The sequence below is a fragment of the Tiliqua scincoides genome, chromosome 1, assembly GCF_035046505.1.
Source record: "Tiliqua scincoides isolate rTilSci1 chromosome 1, rTilSci1.hap2, whole genome shotgun sequence".
Taxonomy (NCBI): Eukaryota; Metazoa; Chordata; class Lepidosauria; order Squamata; family Scincidae; genus Tiliqua; species Tiliqua scincoides.
Window position 1 is genome coordinate 248,968,182 of NC_089821.1, and position 19,612 is coordinate 248,987,793.

At 42.8% G+C, this 19,612-nt stretch overlaps 1 protein-coding gene and 1 pseudogene across 1 annotated transcript in view; one reads left to right on the forward strand and one right to left on the reverse strand.

The window, feature by feature from the left end:
* Positions 1-19,612, reverse strand: part of DNAH14 (dynein axonemal heavy chain 14) — a 283,703-nt gene that overhangs the window by 43,368 nt on the left and 220,723 nt on the right. The window contains 7 exon segments of the mRNA XM_066623355.1: positions 3,611-4,095; positions 6,018-6,262; positions 10,843-10,964; positions 12,397-12,627; positions 13,978-14,193; positions 15,971-16,111; positions 18,633-18,728. Coding sequence (XP_066479452.1) covers positions 3,611-4,095; positions 6,018-6,262; positions 10,843-10,964; positions 12,397-12,627; positions 13,978-14,193; positions 15,971-16,111; positions 18,633-18,728 — 1,536 coding nt within the window.
* Positions 4,172-4,291, forward strand: LOC136638041 (5S ribosomal RNA; annotated as a pseudogene).

Here is a 19,612-nt window from a genome sequence, read left to right on the forward strand (position 1 = left end):
GACTTCGTTCTTGGGTGTTTTTTGGGGGCTGTTCATTGGATAGGAACCGTTCTGGTGTCATTGGATTCTTCTTGGCCTGCCCTTTCCAATGAACTATGGCAAGTTTGCCTACTTGCAAGTAAACGCACAATATGGCTCAGTTTCATTTTCCATAGGGTTCCATGCATTTTTTGGTTTCCGGTATAACTTTTGATGGAATGGAGATATTTCAATCCGGTTTTTTGTTACCTATCCTAGGTCCTTGGGAAGGACTCGATAGCTGGATACAGACAAAATCCAGTCAAAAACAAAGAGTTAGCAAAAATATAGATGCATTTATACAGAAGGCCATGAAACTGATAGTCGAAAATGAAAACTATAGTACAGTCAATATCAAGTACAGTCAATATCAAGTACAGTCAATATCAAGCAAGATTTTTTTCTGGTGATTCACTTCCACCATTATTGTTCGCCATTGCCATGATTCCACTATCAGTCATATTAAACAAAACAACGCTGGGTTATCAAATGGCCAACAAAATGCCGATATGTGGAAACTCACCAAAAATTAACCATTTGCTGTATATGGATGACTTACAGCCCAAACACAGGGCTGTGTTCTTGCACCAACCTTGTTTGGGATCTTCTTCGCTGTCCTGCTGAAGCAGGCCTTTGGAACTACAACAGAAGGCATCTATCTCTGGACCAGATCAGATGGAAAGCTCTTCAACCTCTCCAGACTGAGAGCAAAGTCCAAAGTCCAGCTGAAATGTCTGCGTGACTTCCTCTTTGCCGACGATGCAGCTATCACTACCCACTCTGCCAAAAATCTCCAGCAGCTCATGGATCGTTTTAGCAAGGCCTGCCAAGATTTTGGACTGACAATCAGCCTGAAGAAAACACAGGTCATGGTTCAGGATGTGGACTCACCTCCCTGCATTACAATCTCTGCACATGAACTGGAGGTTGTCCATGACTTTGTGTACCTTGGCTCAACGATCTCCGACACTCTTTCTCTCGATACCAAGCTAAACAAACGCATCGGTAAAGCAGCTACCACGTTTTCCAGACTCACAAAGAGAGTCTGGTCCAACAAGAAGCTGACGGAACATACCAAGATCCAGGTCTACAGAGCTTGCGTCCTGAGTACACTTCTGTATTGCAGCGAGTCATGGACTCTTCGCTCACAACAGGAGAGGAAACTGAATGCTTTCCACATGTGCTGCCTCCAACATATTCTCGGCATCACCTGGCAGGACAAAGTTCCAAACAACACAGTCCTGGAACGTGCTGGAATCCCTAGCATGTATGCACTACTGAAACAGAGACACCCGCGTTGGCTCAGTCATGTCGTGAGAATGGATGATGGCCGGATCCCAAAGGATCTCCTCTATGGAGAACTTGTGCAAGGAAAGCGCCCTACAGGTAGACCACAGCTGCGATACAAGGACATCTGCAAGAGGGATCTGAAGGCCTTAGGAGTGGACCTCAACAAGTGGGAAACCCTGGCCTCTGAGCGGCCCGCTTGGAGGCAGGCTGTGCAGCATGGCCTTTCCCAGTTTGAAGAGACACTTTGCCAACAGTCTGAGGCAAAGAGGCAAAGAAGGAAGGCCCATAGCCAGGGAGACAGACCAGGGACAGAGTGCACTTGCTCCCAGTGTGGAAGGGATTGTCATTCCCGAATCGGCCTTTTCAGCCACACTAGACGCTGTTCCAGAACCACCTTTCAGAGTGCGATACCATAGTCTTTCAAGACTGAAGGTTGCCAACTACTGCCCAATCCTGAGCTGCCGAGGGCACGCTGTTGGGGTGACGCCGAAAATGGCTGTCACTGCATCCTGTGTACTTTGGGCAGCCACCGGTGGCTCCTTGGGAGAAGGGGATTTTTGTCCCCTTCCCCTGGGTAAAGAGAGTAGCCCCACAATGGGGCTGCTCAATTCATCGCCAACCAAAAGGTTGGCAGTGAATCAAGAGCTTCTGGGTAGGACAGTGAGCCCAACATTAAGGCTCTGGATCTGGTGGAGGCTCCACTGGTCCCGCCTTCCTCCGTCCCTGCTCCCTCCCCCGGCACACCTCCCCAGCGCACCTTTCCGCAATGCCTCCTCCCCACCCTCTCCCTGCCTCCCCCTACACCCCCGCTTACCTATCCACTGCTCAGCGGTCCACGTGACCACTGAGCAGTGGAGGTCGGGCACCCGCCTGCACTGGGCTACCACCGGTGTTCACCCAGTGGTAGGGCCCGCAAACGTGCTTTATGGCAGATTTGCGATAGTGTGTGCCAGTGGTGAGCCGGTGCGCCGAGCCCAGGATTGGGCTCTTAAAGCTCTGTGGTAAGTCAGAAATAGAAATTCAGTCATTGACAGATTTGCGATAGTGTGTGCCAGTGGTGAGCCGGTGCGCGGAGCCCAGGATTGGGCTCTTAAAGCTCTGTGGTAAGTCAGAAATTGAAATTCAGTCATGTTCAAATATTTAGTACAGATATTTCAATGGAATTTGGTCTAGAAAAATGTGCCACACTAGCTATGAAGAAAGGTAAAATCACAGAAAGAGATGGCATTGCAATGCCAAATGATAAAGTTTAAGCAGAAAGAAGCCTATAAATATCTTGGCATTTTACAACTGGGTAACATCAAGCATGAAGTGAAAACCATTGTCAAAAAGGAATATACCCAGAGAATTAGAAAAATTTTGAAATTCAAAGTAAATGGTGGGAACACAGGGCCATCAACAGCTGGGCCATACCAGTTATAAGATATACTGCTAGAATAATTAATTGGACTCAAGTTGATTTGGATACTCTGGATTGGAAAACTCAGAAGCTTATGACAATATACTATGCTCATCCATGTAGCGATACAGACAGATTGTATTTGCCTTGAAAATCTGGCATCAGAGGGCTTTTGCAAGTAAAACAAACAGTGGAGGAAGAGAAATATGCATTGGCTGATTATGTAAAAGAGAATCAGGAACAAGCACTGGTTGAAGTAAAGAATACAGTGGCTCAAATGATCCATTGGAATTTATGTGGAAATTACAATATCAAAACAGTCAAGAATTGGCAAGAGCCTAAAACAGAAAAAGTTACAGAAAATGAGTGAAGATCTTGTGTGATTTTCAAATATAAACCGATAAAGTTTGATACACAATACACCAGACACCTCAGTAACAGACAAAAATAAAGTGACCATCATCGATATAGCAATACCTGGTGAAGGTAGAATTGTCAAAAAGGAACATAAAAAAATTAGTAAATATCAGGATTTAAAAAGAAATCCAAAGATTATGGCACAAACCAGCAGTGGTTATCCCAGTAGTAATTGGTACATTGGGTGCAGTTCCAAAAACGCTTGAACTGCATTTAAAACATCTGAATGTTGACAAAATTACTATTGGTCAATTTCAAAAAGCTACCCTGCTTGGTTTAGTACACATCATTTGCAAATATATTACGACGTCCTAGGCCCCTGGGTAGGGCCCGGCTAGTAATTAATACCAAGTCCAGCTAAAGAATAGGTAGCTGTGATATGAGAAATAATAATAATAATAATAATAATAATAATAATAATAATAATAATAAACAATAAACTAAACTTTGCAAAAGCTTACCAAAATGTTTTAAAAGTTACATTACATAGTAACCAAAAATAATTTCTGTAGTATTTTCAGATATAGGTACCTTATAAACATTGCTTGTTAATTTCTCTATTATAATATTAAGATGTTGTTTGAAGATGTCTGTTTCACTCCCAGTTTCTTTGCTGCTTTCTATGGCAGAAACGCTCTTCAACCTCCTAAGGGCTCGAACACCTCCAGTTATTGGAATAGTTGAAGCACTCCAAGATAAGTGTCTTCGTTTGTTCACATAGTCGATGGAATCTACAAACTTCTTTTGAAACCACTCCAGAGAAAACTGATATATATAGTTGATGTGAACAAGATCTGATAATACAAAGTAGAGCACCGCACCTCGAGTTGCAACAGGCAGATAGCTTTCCCGCATTTTTTTAATTGTAGCTTCTGTTAATGCTGATGCTTCAACACGTTTGAAAATCTCTACTGAGGTGATTTTTGTTTTCTGCAAATTGTCAATGAGATCTTTGTCATCTAGAATGTGTCCTAGAATTTAAAGAAGGTCTATTTCATTGGTAGCATTGGATAAGCTGTATAATCCACTATACATTTATGGAAAATTACTTGTAGCAACTGTTACCCTGCACATGCCCGATCTCGTCTGATCTCAGAAGCTAAACAGGGTCAGGCCTGGTTAGTACTTGGATGGGAGACCGCCTGGGAATACCAGGTGCTGTAGGCTTATACCATAGTCTTTCAAGACTGAAGGTTGCCAACTACTTGGTAACACAGCCTTGTTATTACAGGTGTGCATGAGCACCTGAGGTCTTATTCCACATATCAGCATTTAAACATGCAACTGTTATGATTTTGCTAAATATGAGGAGGAATTTATGGCTACTGCTGATCTACTTCTCTCCTGTGCTTGACCCTAGTAACATCTAGCAAAGGAATGTGTTATATGAGGTACCTGCATTCAGTGTTTTTCTGCCAATGGCTCTAAATCATTGGTTGCCACTTGGAGAGGGCAAAGAAACTCTGAATATGACTTTATATCACATATTTATTTAATCAGACATTACCAAGGAGAGATGTGGGCAAAATGTGAGTCATAAGTGTTCCCTCCAATTGAACCAAATATGAGATAATGAATACCAGGCCAGCCTTAGGCTAACTGGGCTGACTGGACCTAATTAGGCCCTGTGTCTGAGCAGGCTCCATGCTGAAGGGGCAGAGAACAGATTGCCCACAGCCACAGCTGGCATCTCACACTTCAGCAGGTAAGCCTCCATTTAGGCTGTTGTCATGAGGCCAGTTGTCATGAGGCCAGTGTGGCAAGTGGAGCTCTGTGGCTGGGGGGCCCTTCTGCCTGTCCCTACCTCTGATTGGTCCAAAATTGGAGCACTCTGAAAGCAGTTAGTGATGATGAAATGACATCATCATGCCACCACTCATCTACTTCCAGGAGTTGTGCCACTTGTCATGGTGAGCAGGAGGCTATGCAGTGGTGGAGGTGGAGTTCCACTCTCCACACCAGCCTCATGATACCTCTGCATGGAGGCTTACCTGCTGAAATGTGAGATGCAAACTGCCTGTCCCCTAGGGCCCTGCAGCTCCTAAGGCCAGTCCTGGTGAATACTTGCCTATGCTTTTTTAGTAGTATGGAAGACTTCAGAGACATATACCTACGTACATATGGTTCCCAGTACCCAGGATGGTTTAGTTGTTTGGGAGTTAGACCTGCAAGATCCAGGTTGAAATCCCCACTCAACCATGAAGCTTGACCTTGGAGGAAGGGTGGTATAAAAATGTGAAAAAATAATAAAATTGCCTACAGCTTATTTGGACAGAAACTGGAAATGGCTCCTCATGGTAGATGCCTATAGGCAGTTCCTGGTCAAAACCTGGGCTTTGAAAACAGCAAACATCCTCTAATAGTCCAGGGTGTTTCCTTGATGAGAGAGTTTCATGGATGGTGATGGAGCCTTCAAAAGTTGGCTCATTCTCCCCCCCCCCCGACAACCCTGCCAAGGATGTGTGGGGTCAGTGAAAAAGTCCAAAAACTTATTGTATGGAATGCAGCCCACTGTTTTAAGTTTTAAAGAAACAATAGTGCTGGGAGGCATCAGAAATAGGGTGAAAGAAGGGGACAGTGAATTTTCCCCATTGGGGTTCTAATCCTGATTGTACTTGCTCCCCCTCCGAACACTATTTTTTAAGCTGCTTCTGGCTTTCAACTATATTTGAATTAAGCATTAGGGGATTTGAACCCAGCTTTCTAATGTCCAAACACAGTACTCTAACTCTTGTGGCACACACTGAATGCACCATATTATAGCTGAGTAAACATTATCCTTGTTAGTTCATGAAAATAATACAATTCTTTGTATCTCATTGGGTAACACAGCTCTATTATTGGTTCAAACAAACTGATATCATTTCAAAGATTTCTATAACTGTTTATTTACCATCTGTTTTCTGCAAAAGACTAAGTGATTTTTGTTCTAGTTCACGAAGTGTTACCAGGTCAGCAGACATGCTTTCTAGCAACTCACAACGCTGTTGCTCAAGCTCAGGTTTTTCTTTATTTACAATAGCAGACAAAAGTTGATCTTGCAAACCTTGGAATGTCACAGTGAAATTTATCATTGTCACAATATTGCATATTGCTGGTAGAAAATGGGGGTTAGCTTTCTGTGTTGTCATGTATAGCCTGAGAGAAAAAAGAAACCACACTTCTATAAATAGTATAAAAAGGTATTAATGAAGCATATCATCATGAAATATTTATTAAACATATGGATATTTGTCATACAGGTTGAGCCTGTTTATCCACAGAGTTTTCATCCGCAGATCTGGCTCAACGCGGATCTGGCTCCCCCACACCCAGACATGGCTTAACCTCGACCCTCCAGAGGTGAGGGGAGCTGTGTTTTGAGCACTGGGGAAGCCATATGTGGCCTCCCCGATGCTCAGAATCCCTTCCAAGGTCTCTGGGAGGCCTTAGATGTTCATTGAGGTTTTGTGTCAAAGCCAGAAGTGACTTTTAAGGCCTTTAAAGGTCTTTGGAGGGCCGTGGAAACCTTCCCCAGCACTCCAAAGGCGCCTCAGGAGTGTTAAAGGTGCCTTAAACTGAGGGTTTTTCATTACCCGTGGGTTTTGGGTTTCGGTTTCTGGGAATGGAACCCTCATGGATAATGAGGGTCCACCTATATTTTGTCAAAGACAATGAAGAAAGTACTTCACTGCCACCATTGTAGAACTGACCAGTGTTCCCTCTAAGGCAGCCATTTTCAACCACTGTGCTGCCGGGGCACACTGGCATGCCGGGGATGATCTACAGGTGTGCCATGGGAGTTTGGGGAAAGATCATTTGTTAGTAGGGCCACTGGAGGATGCAAGCCCCTGCTGTCAGTGCGGTGTGCCTTGTCAACAGTAAAAAAACTGACGGTGTGCCTTAACAATTGTAGTGCCTTGTCAGTATGTCATGAGATGAAAAAGGTTTAAAAATAGTTGCTCTAAGGTATGTAATCCCCCAGAAAAGTTCCACACAACTTAGAGCCTGGCAACATGGATGTTTGGTGATGACATGATGACATCATTGCCAAACCTCTGGAGGCAGTCTAGTTATGAGTCTCAACCATTTTGAAGAGCAGGCCAAGAGAAATGCAACACCATTAGAATGGTCCCAATCCAAAGAATGCAGACTCCAAAAAACTCTTGAGAAGTCTCCCCACTAAGCTGACAAGGAAAATATATTTAACCCTATGGAAATTGAGCCACATATGTACATTTACTTGCAAATAGGTGAATGTGCCTCCGCCCTTATCAAGGCCAGGCGAAGGGAATGAAACACCACTATAATGGTCCCAATCCAATGAAAGTGGAACTCAACAAATGCACCAGAAGGGAGGGCCCCCCCACCATAGTGGAAAGGATAAAAACAGAAGCTTAAGCCACTGGTAAAGTGAAACTATTTTTTTTTTTAGTCTTGTAAAGCTAGGTAGGTTGCAATAGACTATCATTTTAAAAAGTGGGTCCTGGTGCTAAAACATTTGGGAACCACTGTTTTAGATCATTATTGGCCAAGTTTAAATTTATTATTCTTGGGCAAGGTGATGCAGCATGTAATGACATCACAACCTCAGTGATTCCTGGATGAAATTGATTGTTATGATCTTTTTCAACCTGGCCAGGTTCTGAGAGTCTTGGAACACAATCTTAATGTTGTGTTCAGCAGGCTAAGAGCCCAGTCCTGTGCTCGGCGACATGGCTAGCGCTGGGCTAGTGCGGGGCAGGCGCCCAGCCTCCGTGGCTCGGCAGTCTCCTGGACTGCTGAGCCATGGCACAGTAAGCGGGATGGGGAGGAGGCGTTCTAGGGAGGGGGGAGGCCAGCGGGGGTGGAGAGAGGGCGGGTTGAGGCGTGAGGCAGAGGCATGACGTGGGGAGGGGGGGCGGACGGGAGGCATGCCGGGAGGAGGGAGGGAGGTGGGTCCGTGGAGCTCTGCTCCACAGGATCCAAGGTACTTGTGGAGGGCTTGGTGCCCTACACGAGCACCTTTACTTTACCGCTGACAGTAAAGTGAGTAGCCCCATTGCGGGGCTGCTTACCTTACCCAGGAGAAGGGGATGAGAATCCCCTTCTCCTGAGATGCCTTCAGTGGTAGCCCGGGGTGTGCAGGATCTGGCGGCAGCCATTCTCTGTGCTGCCGAGGCTGGGCGCTCTGGGTAGCTCAGGATTGGGCTGTAAGTCACTTATGGTAGCTTGCGAGCGTTGTAAACGTGCCATAGGTCTGTGGAACTCCTTGCCACAGGATGTGATGATGGCGTCTGGCCTGGGCGCCTTTAAAAGGGGATTGGACAAGTTTCTGGAGGAAAAATCCATTACGGGTTACAAGCCATGATGTGTATGTGCAACCTCCTGATTTTAGAAATGGGCTATGACAGAATGCCAGATGCAAAGGAGGGCACCAGGATGAGGTCTCTTGTTATCTGGTGTGCTCCCTGGGGCATTTGGTGGGCCGCTGTGAGATACAGGAAGCTGGACTAGATGGGCCTATGGCCTGATCCAGTGGGGCTGTTCTTATGTTTGTGACAACTCCCGAATTTGGGAGGCTGGCGCAAAGCTGCATGCTGGCCTCCCTGTGCCATATCCAGGCCAGTGACAAGTGAGTATGAGTTGGCCTGAGGAGGCCAGTGCAGGGGGGGGGGTTGGGGAGAGTGGTAGGAAATGGGGGCTTTTCAGGGTGGGGGAGGGCGGACCTGGGAGGGGGGTGGGACCAGCCTCCTGTACTTAGGTTGAATCCTAACCCTCCTCTCAAGCAGCCCAATATTACACTGGGCTACTCAGATTTGCGTCAGTGATTTAGCTGGCGCAGATCCAAGTAACCCCATTGGGGTGGCTGGGGCATTACTTGGGGTAAGGGGATAAATATCCCCTTACTCCAAGTTGCACTTCAGCCACCTCCAACCCTGCACTGGATATGGCATAGGCCAGTTGGTCGGCCTATTCCAGAGCAGGATAGGTTTGGGCTGTTGGTGAATTACACGCTCTAGGAACTGGACAATGGGAGTGCATCTCTCTTGGACCGTTCAACAGTTTTTGATACCATGAATGATGGTACCATTCTGGACCATCTCACTGGGTTGTGGGGTACTATATTATGTGGATCTGACAGATTCTCAAATGGTAGGTTCCAAAAAAGTGACTTGTGAGATTCCTGTTCAGTATCTTGACCATTGGCTTATGGAATTCCTCAGAGTTCTGTTCTATCCTCCATGCTTTTTAACATGTACAAGAAGACACTGGGGGGGGGGGGAGGTCATCTGGAGATTTGGGATTGAATGTTATCAATATGCAGATGACATTTAGCTCTATCGTTTCATCTTTACCTGAGGAGGCTGTAGAGATCCTATATCAGTGTATGGAGTCAGTGTTGGCTTGGATTAAGGCTAATAAGCTAAAATTAAATCTGCATAAGACAAAGGTATTAGTGCAGAGAACTATGACTGAGAAATTGGGTTATAAACCTGTTCTGGATGGGGTTGTACTCCCCCTTGACGTACCAGGTTTGCAGTTTGGGAATGCTCTCAGATTCAGCCTTGCACCTGGATGTTCACATCTTGAATGTGACCAAGAACATCCTTTAACTGTGCCAGCTATGTTCTTTCTTGTTTCAATCAGGCCAGACTATGGCTACCCATATATTGGTGATGTCAATGTATGAATTACTGCAATGTATTCTACGTGGAGTTGGGTATCAAGACTGCTTGGAAAGTTCAATTAGTGTACAATGCAGCCACTAGCTGGTGTGAGGAGTCATGACTGTTATACTCCTATTATAACTTTTATCATCCGCGTTGACTTCCTGTATGTTGCTAAGCACAATTCAAAGTGCTGATGATGAAGCCCGTTCTGAACCTGGAGAACTGAAGGACAGTTTCTCTCTGCAAGAATCTGCCCATCCTGTGAGAATATCTTAGCAGGTTCTGGTGTGGTTGCACCTCCAGTATGTTAGCTTTGTGTTCTGAGGGAAGCAGAACCACAGCTTACAAGTTGGTTCAGGAAGCAGGTGTAGATTGCTGAGTCAGCAGAATCAGCAGGCACCTGGGACTGACACACCCTGGGTGTGACCAAGCCAGCACTGATTGGCTAAGCTGACTACATAAGGTTAGTCTGCTGGAGCTTCCAGTGCAGCAGTAAGGGAGTTGTTGGAGATAATTGAGGAACTGCTGCCAGTGACTAAGGAGGCTGGATACTGTATGTATATGTTATAACTTATGGACTGAACCTTTGACTGTGTATTGTTGGAAACTGATTTGGATTTGTTATACTTGGACTGACTGCTCTTCGTGTTGACTCTTGGACTGTTTACTGACAACTCTACTTGTGATATCCCTTGCTCAAATACATCTGCTGAAAGTATTCTGCTGCATTTGCTGTTTTTCTTGCAACCTGCTCACATTGGGACAAAGCAGGGACCAACACCAACCATCCCAAATTTACAAATTTAACCTTAACGCAGTAGAAATGCAACTGGCAGTTACCCATAAGAAAACTTCTTGGTATTTATACTGTACCTGGTCTCTGAAATACCCTGCTGTTGGAGTTAACATTTCCTGTCTTGCTGGCATTTCAGAGAGGGTGTGTGTGTGAAGACTTTTTTTGTTTAGCTTGGTCTTGTTTGATTTTGTTTTTTAATTATTGATGGTTTTAAGTCAATCAATTTGAGCTTTTCTGGGATTGGAAGGCAGGACATTAAATAGCTTAAATAAAGAAATTAAAGTAGTTACCTAAAGTCTTGGTTGTATTCATTTTCAGAATCTCCTAATTTGATGAATTCTTGTCCTCCTCTGCTGTAGATTTCCTTTCTTAAGATTGGTTTCATAATTGAATCCAATGTTTCCGTAACATCCTAAAAAGCATCAAACCAAATTTAATGCTACAATGACACTGGACAATACTCCCTGCTTCCCTGCATAGTTCCAACTGTAATGAGAGCTCTTTAGTAACTGCAATTAAACATTTTCATTGCACAGGCAATATGTTTGTCTGGTTCAGAGCACGAATGTCAAGATACTGATACTGTATCAATATAATCTACAGATACTGTGCTGCCTTTACACATTCCACTCTTTCTTGCAATTAATCTATCTTCCTTCTCTACTGTGGCCATCAAGAACTCATAGGAGAATAAGAAAGAACATGGATGAAAGGATCAATTAAAGAACACGGTAGAAGGTGTAGTAGCTGCCGCCATAATTTGGCACATAAGTGAATGTAAAAGGGTAGACAGGTGATGGCACCCTAGGCAACTAGAGCTGGTCGTGGCAGCAGAAGTAAGGGATCAGTATCAGATGACAATACTTCAATTGAATGAAAATGACTAGCAAAATTTATATGTATTCATATGATTGGCTGGTAGGAATTAAATACATTGGCTATCCTTTCCAGTCTAAAGTGTATTGCAGCTTATGGAAAAAAATAACACCATAACCAGTATATAAATAAATGCATCAAATGCATAAATGATAAGGCATTTCATTTGCAAACAAATGCATAAAAGATAAATGCAAACAAAGTTGATCATGACTAACATCTTCTAAATTCTAGTTGTGCTTAAAAAAAACCAGTCAAAAAGAGAACCAATCTGTCTCCCTAAATAAAACATAAAATTAATTACAAAGGTTTAAAAAGAATAAAGAAACTACATTATGCTAACAAATTAGCATATTAAATATTTAAATGATGTACATACTAAGTATATTTCAATGTACTGTTCAATGTACAGAAGAGGGAAATCAGCTTTAGAACTTTAAGCTGACACATATTAAGAAGATAAAATAGAATTAAACATTTTCAAAACTACCATACTCCTCTCTGGTTACATAGGGCAGGGGTGCCAAACATAATGCCTGCAGGCCAGATGTGGCCCATGCAAGCTCTTTAACCAGTTTGCAGGCTCTCTCAGCACCACCACTGCTCTCAGTTGCTGAGGTGGACTGAGGTGTCATAGCAAAAGTGCAGCCTGTATGATAATTGACCTGTCCCATATCTTGGAAACATGATCAAGATTTGGGTATTTTCTCTTTTGTCATTTGCAGCTGAGTTTCTAAATGACAAAGAAGTGCTTATTTCTGGTCATGACCTGCTTAATGACATCACCTTCTGCTTAATGACATCACTTCCAGCCCTCAGCAGGCATCATGAATGCTATTTGGCCCATTGCATGAAATGAGTCTGACACCCTTGACAGAGGCAAACAAAATTTATATTTACTCTTCCATGTTTCTCTGTTACTAAGTTGACAATAGCTAAGTGAGCAGAGTGAAAGCAAGGTAAAATACCTGCAACAGGACTGTTTCACCAACACGCATAGCATTTTCAAGTGTTCTTAAATAATTCAGATCTGTAACACGAATTTTTCGTAATTTGTCACCTGACATTTTACATAGCCATTTGTAAGCTTGTCTTTCTGGATCAATTAATAAAGGCCATCGTTGTCCATACTTAAAATGTATAGCATTTTCTGTGGAGTACTGATCAAGTGGCAAACTTGCACTTTGCCATTTACGGACCTATAAAACATTAATTTTTAATAAGCATAATAATACTATATACTACAAAACATAGTAATATATAAATACAGGCAAGCCCCAATATCTGTGGGGGTTCATTCTGGAACCCCCCCCTCCATAGTTAATTGAAACTGCAGATACCTGGGGACATCCCCCCCGCTCTCCAGAGGTGAGGGGACCTGAGCTTTCCTTGACACCAGAGGCTTTCTGAGGCCTACAGAGGCCATATGCAACCACCCACAGCGAAAATAATAATAATAATAAAAATAAAACCCACAACTTCCAGTTTTATGATAAAACTGGAAGTAATGTTTTTAATGCCATATAAGCCATTAGGAGGCCCGGAGAAGCCCCTTCAGGCTTATAAGGCATTTAAAACATCACTTCCTGTTTTACTGTAAAACTGGAAGCTCTTTTTGCCCCCCTTTCTGGCTATTCTGAGGCTCACAAAGGCCTCTGCAGGCCTCAGAAGTCCCTTTTGAGGCGAGGGGAATCCCTTGCAGGGGTGTGCAGGGGGTGTGGAAGGCCTACAGACTGGATCTGTGGTTAAGTGAATATGAAATATGCAGATAAGTGAATGTGAAATATGTTTAAGGGGCCTCCCTGTAAACATAAAAAGCACAAAAAGCATAAAAAGTGGTTAAGTGAATATGAAATATGTTTAAGGGGCCTCCCTGTAAACATAAAAAGCACAAGTCTTCATCTCTGAAAATTGTTCCAAAAAATAATACAATTGGCCTTTACCCAACAAACAAGCTAAATGTGTCGTGTAGGAACTAGAGACATAAGAAAAAAAAAAGGCTTTCTGAAAAGTCCATAATTTAAATTATTAAAAATGATGAGTCTCAGAGCCCAATCCTGAGCTTGTACCGCCAGTGCTCCGCTGGTGGTTAGTGAGGCTGTAAAGCACATTTGTGGTCCTCAACACCAGCCCAGCACCAGAGGAAGCTAATGCTGGTGGATTGCTGGTGCTCTGCTGCTCAACAGTCGCCTGAACCACGGGGCAGCAGAGAGGTAGGTGGGGGCGTGGGTGGAGGTGGGGGACGGAGTGGGTTGGGAGGGAGGCAGGACCAGTGGAGCTCCACATTGCCACACCCAGTGCCTCTGTGTTGGGCCATGGGCCCAACACAGAGACTCTTGATTCTGTGCCAGCCCAAGGGCTGCTGCAGAACTGAGTAGCCCCATTGCAGGGCTGCTTCCCTTACCCGGGAAGTCCCCTTCTCCCAAGGAGCCGGTGGCTGCTGCCCTGTTGCGCAGAGGATGCTATGGCAGCTGCTTCGGCACTATAGCAGTCCCAGCATAACGGGCAGCTCAAGACTGGGTGGTCATTCCCCCCACATGTATTACTACCTCATTTTGTTCTGTCATGCAGTTTATAAGTGAATAATTTGGCGATACTGGAATATTGCTTTCATTACAGAGTTTCAGACACTCAGTCACTAGCTGCTGACGATATCCTGCTGACAACATTCCACTGTAGGCAATACAAGCAGCTGAAATAAGGGTATCACCCACAATTCCTTGCAGTCTTTCATCAAATTTATTGAGAGATACTTTCCAACGTTCCTAGGATATCAAAATAATAGAAGCTATTCATTTACCTGGGGAAAGTGCAAGAGACAGATATACTCAGAGACATGAGTGGAGTCTGGGTTAAGCCTGCCCTTTTTGCCCTGGCGATCCAAGTGTCTAAGCCAGGGGGTGGGTGTTCCTTCAGCTACATTCCAAATGGCAGCCCATTTATTTTGTACCATACAAGTCAATGGGAGTATTTGAATATTGAACTAGTTTCTCCAACCCTATCCTTCAACTGCACTCCTAGGTCAGGGTTCCTTGACTACACTGTAGCATGTAGCAAAATGATAGGAATTGGTTTTCAGACAAATTATGTGTCAGGCCTTTGGCACCCCAGGCTCTGAATTGTTATAAGCCAGGATGTGGCAGGAGGGGCCTTGATGTCCAGGCCTGGTATAAAATGTACGTAAAGGAACAGCAGCTCTGTATGCTGATCAGCAATCAGCTGCACCTGTTACAGGTGGGAGTCATGTGACTTGGGAAGAGATGTGTGCAGAGTCAGGTAGGCTATGGTGGAGTGCTGCAATGCACCACTAGACAGCCAATCAGAGTGAGTCACAAGACTGTCTTGTGACTATGAGGTCGCCCTACTCTGATTGGCTGACCTCGGTATATATAGGGGCAAGAGCAGACTCAAATGTGGGTTGCTGTGGTGGAGTTTCTGTGTGACGCGCTGCTGGTTTGTGTACTGATTTTGGACTGCCTTCTGGTGACTGTGACCTGCTATATCCCTGACTTCTAGACCGTTTGACTGACTACTCTTCTGCCTGCTCCTTTTACCAATACATGCTTTTGCAATAAACAAGCCTGTGTCTGCTTCTTTGGCTCTGTTTGGGATCACCTGCTTCTTGTGCTGTCTTCCTACACTCCCAAGCCACTCTGCTATCTGGAAAGCAAGGGCTATCCTCTCCTGCTGACCTGTTAGTGGCAAGATAAGGGGTAGCAAGATGAGGGATAGCATGGCTGGGGCCACTATCCCAGTTCCATAATTGACAACTCTACCACAGTGTGGTGAGGCAAAACGTTTCTTATGATGCTTTGTTGTACTGGGAAGGAATGGACTTCCAGGTTTATATAAAGAGACCTTGCAAACAAATGGAAATTCTTTCCTTTTATGTCTGCAAAAACTGCATGGTTGAGTATGGGTAGGAAGTGGCTTATCTGCTTTAGCTCACTTTTAGTGAGTGGAAAGTAGATCAATGTGGTTCATGTCCATGATGGGCTGGAGGAAGGCCATGGCAGACTTGGGGCAAACTGCACCTAAAATCTGCCTCCCCCTCAACCCCCACCATGTCAACCTTCCACCTACAGCTATTGATGCAAACCACATCAAGTCTTGTCATGGCTGAGCTGACCATTGGCATGATAGGTATAGATATTTACCTAAAAAGATTGTTGGCATTGCTAAATTAATATGTTAGTTCTTAGTAGTTTTCACAAGAATATCCAAGGTGTAGGTGCTTAGAACACTATGAAGATTTTTAGAATTATGTAGTGCTTACTAGATGCAAATAACTGAAGTTGTACTTGAATAATTATTTGGCCTTACTGAGGTATCACAGGGAAAATGCACAGCTCCTTAAAGAACTATCCAGAAATCTTCAGTGAAAATTGTATTTGTGTATGAAAAATAGTATAACAGAAGTGTAGACTACATGCTATGATAAAGTCCTCCAAACAAAAAAGAAAGTTTAAAAATGTAATCAAAGAAGTCTAATATTAACTGACTCAAATACTACAGTAGAATAATAAAAATAAAAGGCAATACCATCTCATCCTTCAGAGCAGTGCTTAATACTGATGCACTATGTAAACGGCGTGTTGTCTGCTGTTGTCGAGCTGCTAGTACTTCTTGCTCAGCAATACTTTTACCGTACATGTCTTCTAGATTTTGCTGATGTTGTTCAATCTGAAAAGTTAGGCATTTGAAACATCTAATAAAAAAACCACATAGTAGCATTAAGCATAGCTATTATGTTTTCTTTAGAAAACATAGGGTCAAATTAGGGCCAAATAAGATATTATTGTGAACATGTAACATGGCCCTTTGCTTTTTGTTCTCGAAATAGTCTGCTGATGAGGGTCTAAACCACTGTGAATGGGAGGCTCTAGGTCAGTTATGATGAACCTTTTGGGCTCAGAATTTCAAAAATTCAGAAAATGCCTAACATGACCCTGCTGGTGTGACAGCCCTCCCCCCAAACAAAATAGAAACAATTCTTTACATATTCATTTATTTTAAAAATACAGTCCAATTATGTGTGGCGTTATGTATTATATAAAGAAATGTCAAATAATTACAAAAATGAAATACAAGTAAAACAAATTCAGTTGTTGTCAAGTGTTGGTGAACGCTGGTGTGTCACCTAAAACGACATGATGTGCCATCTTTGACACGCATGTCACAGGTTCGCCATCACTACTCTAGGTCTTCACTTCCACTACGGTGCCCTCCTGTGCACAATGTTTTTTTGCAAAATACCCTTCCATTGGCTGATAATGGAGGAATTTTTAAATTAAAAAGTAGTGCATGGAGAACTATGATTAGGGTGGGAACTAGGGTGGGGGCAAAGAGCAAAAGCCCCACAACTGAAGTTGTTGCTTCAATTGACTTGTGACATGCTGAAGTTGCCTTTAGACATGATTGTAAATGCACATTTAAGAGGTGTGCTTAAAACCAGAAGTAGAGAGTTAGAAAAAAGAGCTGCAGGGACAAAACCTTGATGGGGACTGTGGTGAGCAGAGATGAAGATGTTAATCTTTTGACCTTGTGCCATTTGGAGGAATTTTGGCGGTAAAATGGTACAAGAAGAAAGAGTTCACCACGTCCTTCTCACAGTCCTGATCTGGATTAATTTCCCCAATTGGTAATTTTTGTTTGTTTGTTATGTAAGAGGAACTTTCAATTGTCAACATGCCTCTTATAAGTACAGGTTGAGCCTCATTTTTTGCGTGGGTTCTGTTCCAAGCACTCAGGATGGCAAAAAATGCACTATAGCAAATCAATTTAAAAAACAAAGTTTCTTTGCTCCAGTGATTGAAAAACAGCCTTGCTGACCTTTGTGATGTAAGAGTCATTAAGAAGATAATCCATCAATCTGTCCTCCTCCAAGAGCTTACAAAAAGCTGAGAGCTTACGCTCAGCCCCTCCCTTCACCAATGCAAAGTAATCACCTTTCTTTCACTTGCTCAGGGGGAAGGAAGGGGTCGCCTGGAGAGAGGATTGATGGATTATCAGCCAGCAGCTGCCCCCCCATTAAGGAGGCTATTGTTAAAGGACTGTTCAGTTTTTTAAACTGATTTTAAAGGGATGCATTTTTCTTCTTCCCCAGGGATCAGCACATTCCTTCTCATTTGCAGTGCCCATTTGTGTTGCGTCAAATCTGTGTATAAAAAATCAATGTATAACCAGGCTGGACCTGTACATGTACATGATAATCAAATCTGATCCTTATAATTATATTACATGAGGCCCCTAGTGAGTACAGGACAGGAACATACTCACTTGACTTTAATACTACATGGTCCCAGACCATTCACTGGATCTACTCATAACAAACATAACTTTGTTTTACACTATATTTGTCTGCCATTTATTTTTTTATTTAAAATATGCACACACATATTCTCTGTCCTTCCCCTCCCACAGGGAACTTACAGCATCTTAAAAACCAAAATTGATAACATAATAAAAACATCAAAATACAAATCCAAAAAACTAGAAGAACAATAAACACAACATCAGAAAAACATCAGAAAATTTCCAGAGTTGGTAATTCGTTAGCAGCCTAATCCTATGTATGTCTACTCAGAAGTAAGTCCCTTTAGAGTCATTGGGTCTTACCCCCAGGAAAGTGTGGATATACTATATTATATCATTCCCTTTCTCTAAAAATTACAGTATCTTTACTGAGAAAAATAATTACAATTTTAAAATGAATATAAAGTGAAAATGATATGTTTAATTTACTACTCAAAGATGTGAATATTTTTTGGGAAAATACGTATGTTGGATCCTAGGAAATCCTCCTTTTTACACAGACCCAATTCCCAAGTTACCACACTTATTTCACATTCTGCAGGAGAAAGAGAACTTCTTCATTCTATTTCATTTGCAGTACATTCTATTTCAAAGAGTTCATTCTATTTCATTTGCAGGTCCCTGACATGATATTTTTAGGATGAAATCCTTTTCCTTGTCACTCCCTTCATTCCTGCTGAACCACTTTGTGAGGTCAGAGGATGGAAGGAGAACTTGCCCCCAAGCCTAGGACCAGACAGATTAATGGAAGAAAATATCACAATCAGAGGAGAGAATTTGCTATAGCTTAGCAGATAAAACAGAGAACTCTGCAGTAAAACAACACAAATTTAGCCAGATGTAGATTGTAAACAACTCTGTAAAAAAATGACAATCAGAATATTCTTACCAGGGCTAAACTTCTTTGTTTTTCAGCCAATTTTTTATGTGCACGTTTAAGTAATTCCTCAGCTTCTACTACTTTGGCTTGTTTTGGATCTACAAACTAGATAACAAGATATATTTACCATTGAAATGAATAAGGAAGGCTTACCTATTAATATTATTAATGAGGAGCCATTCTGAGCTCCTTAGGATAAAGGGATGTAATAAACATTATCTGTTTGTATGACGCTGAAAAAAACTCATGGATGTACACAGATATTTGTCTGTATATCCATTATGCAGATTCACATAAAGCACACAGTACTAAATATTTTCAGAGGGTTACGGTTGTGGCAGAAAAATCAATAAAGAACCTTATAACACCTTAAAGATGAACACACTTAGAGATACAAGATTCAAGAAACCTTTATTGGCATATTTAAAATCCAAGCAGTATAAAGACGAACACGCTTATTTCAGCATAGGTTTTCATGAACCTATGCATTCATGCATCAGATGCATAAAGTGTTATCTTCAGTTCCATATATACACATTGGGACAGATAAAGACAAGAGAGTTGTAGAAGGTGGAGGTATGGGACAGCACAGTCAATGGCCATTATGTAAAAGGTAAGTACAGTGATGTTTCACAATAGGCATAACAGACAGATGAAGCAATCTTTATAGTTATGCTATGTTAAATAACAGCCCAATCCTATTTGAATGCCATGCACAAGTGCAATGACCACCATATCCTAAGCCTACCCAGGCAACACAGGCATAACTAGAAACCTGGCACTTGGAGCACTGATATCACAATGTCACATGACATTGCAATGTCCAGGGATGGGAACCCGAGTCAGGTGACTCAAGTTTGAGTAGCGAAAATAAGTGTTTTTTGCTGATTTACGTACACTCAAGTCACGCACATAGAAGACTTGGCCAAACATTGGAGTCAAGGCACTTGGTCCCCATGCATGCAGACTCAAGTCTGTATGTGTCTGGC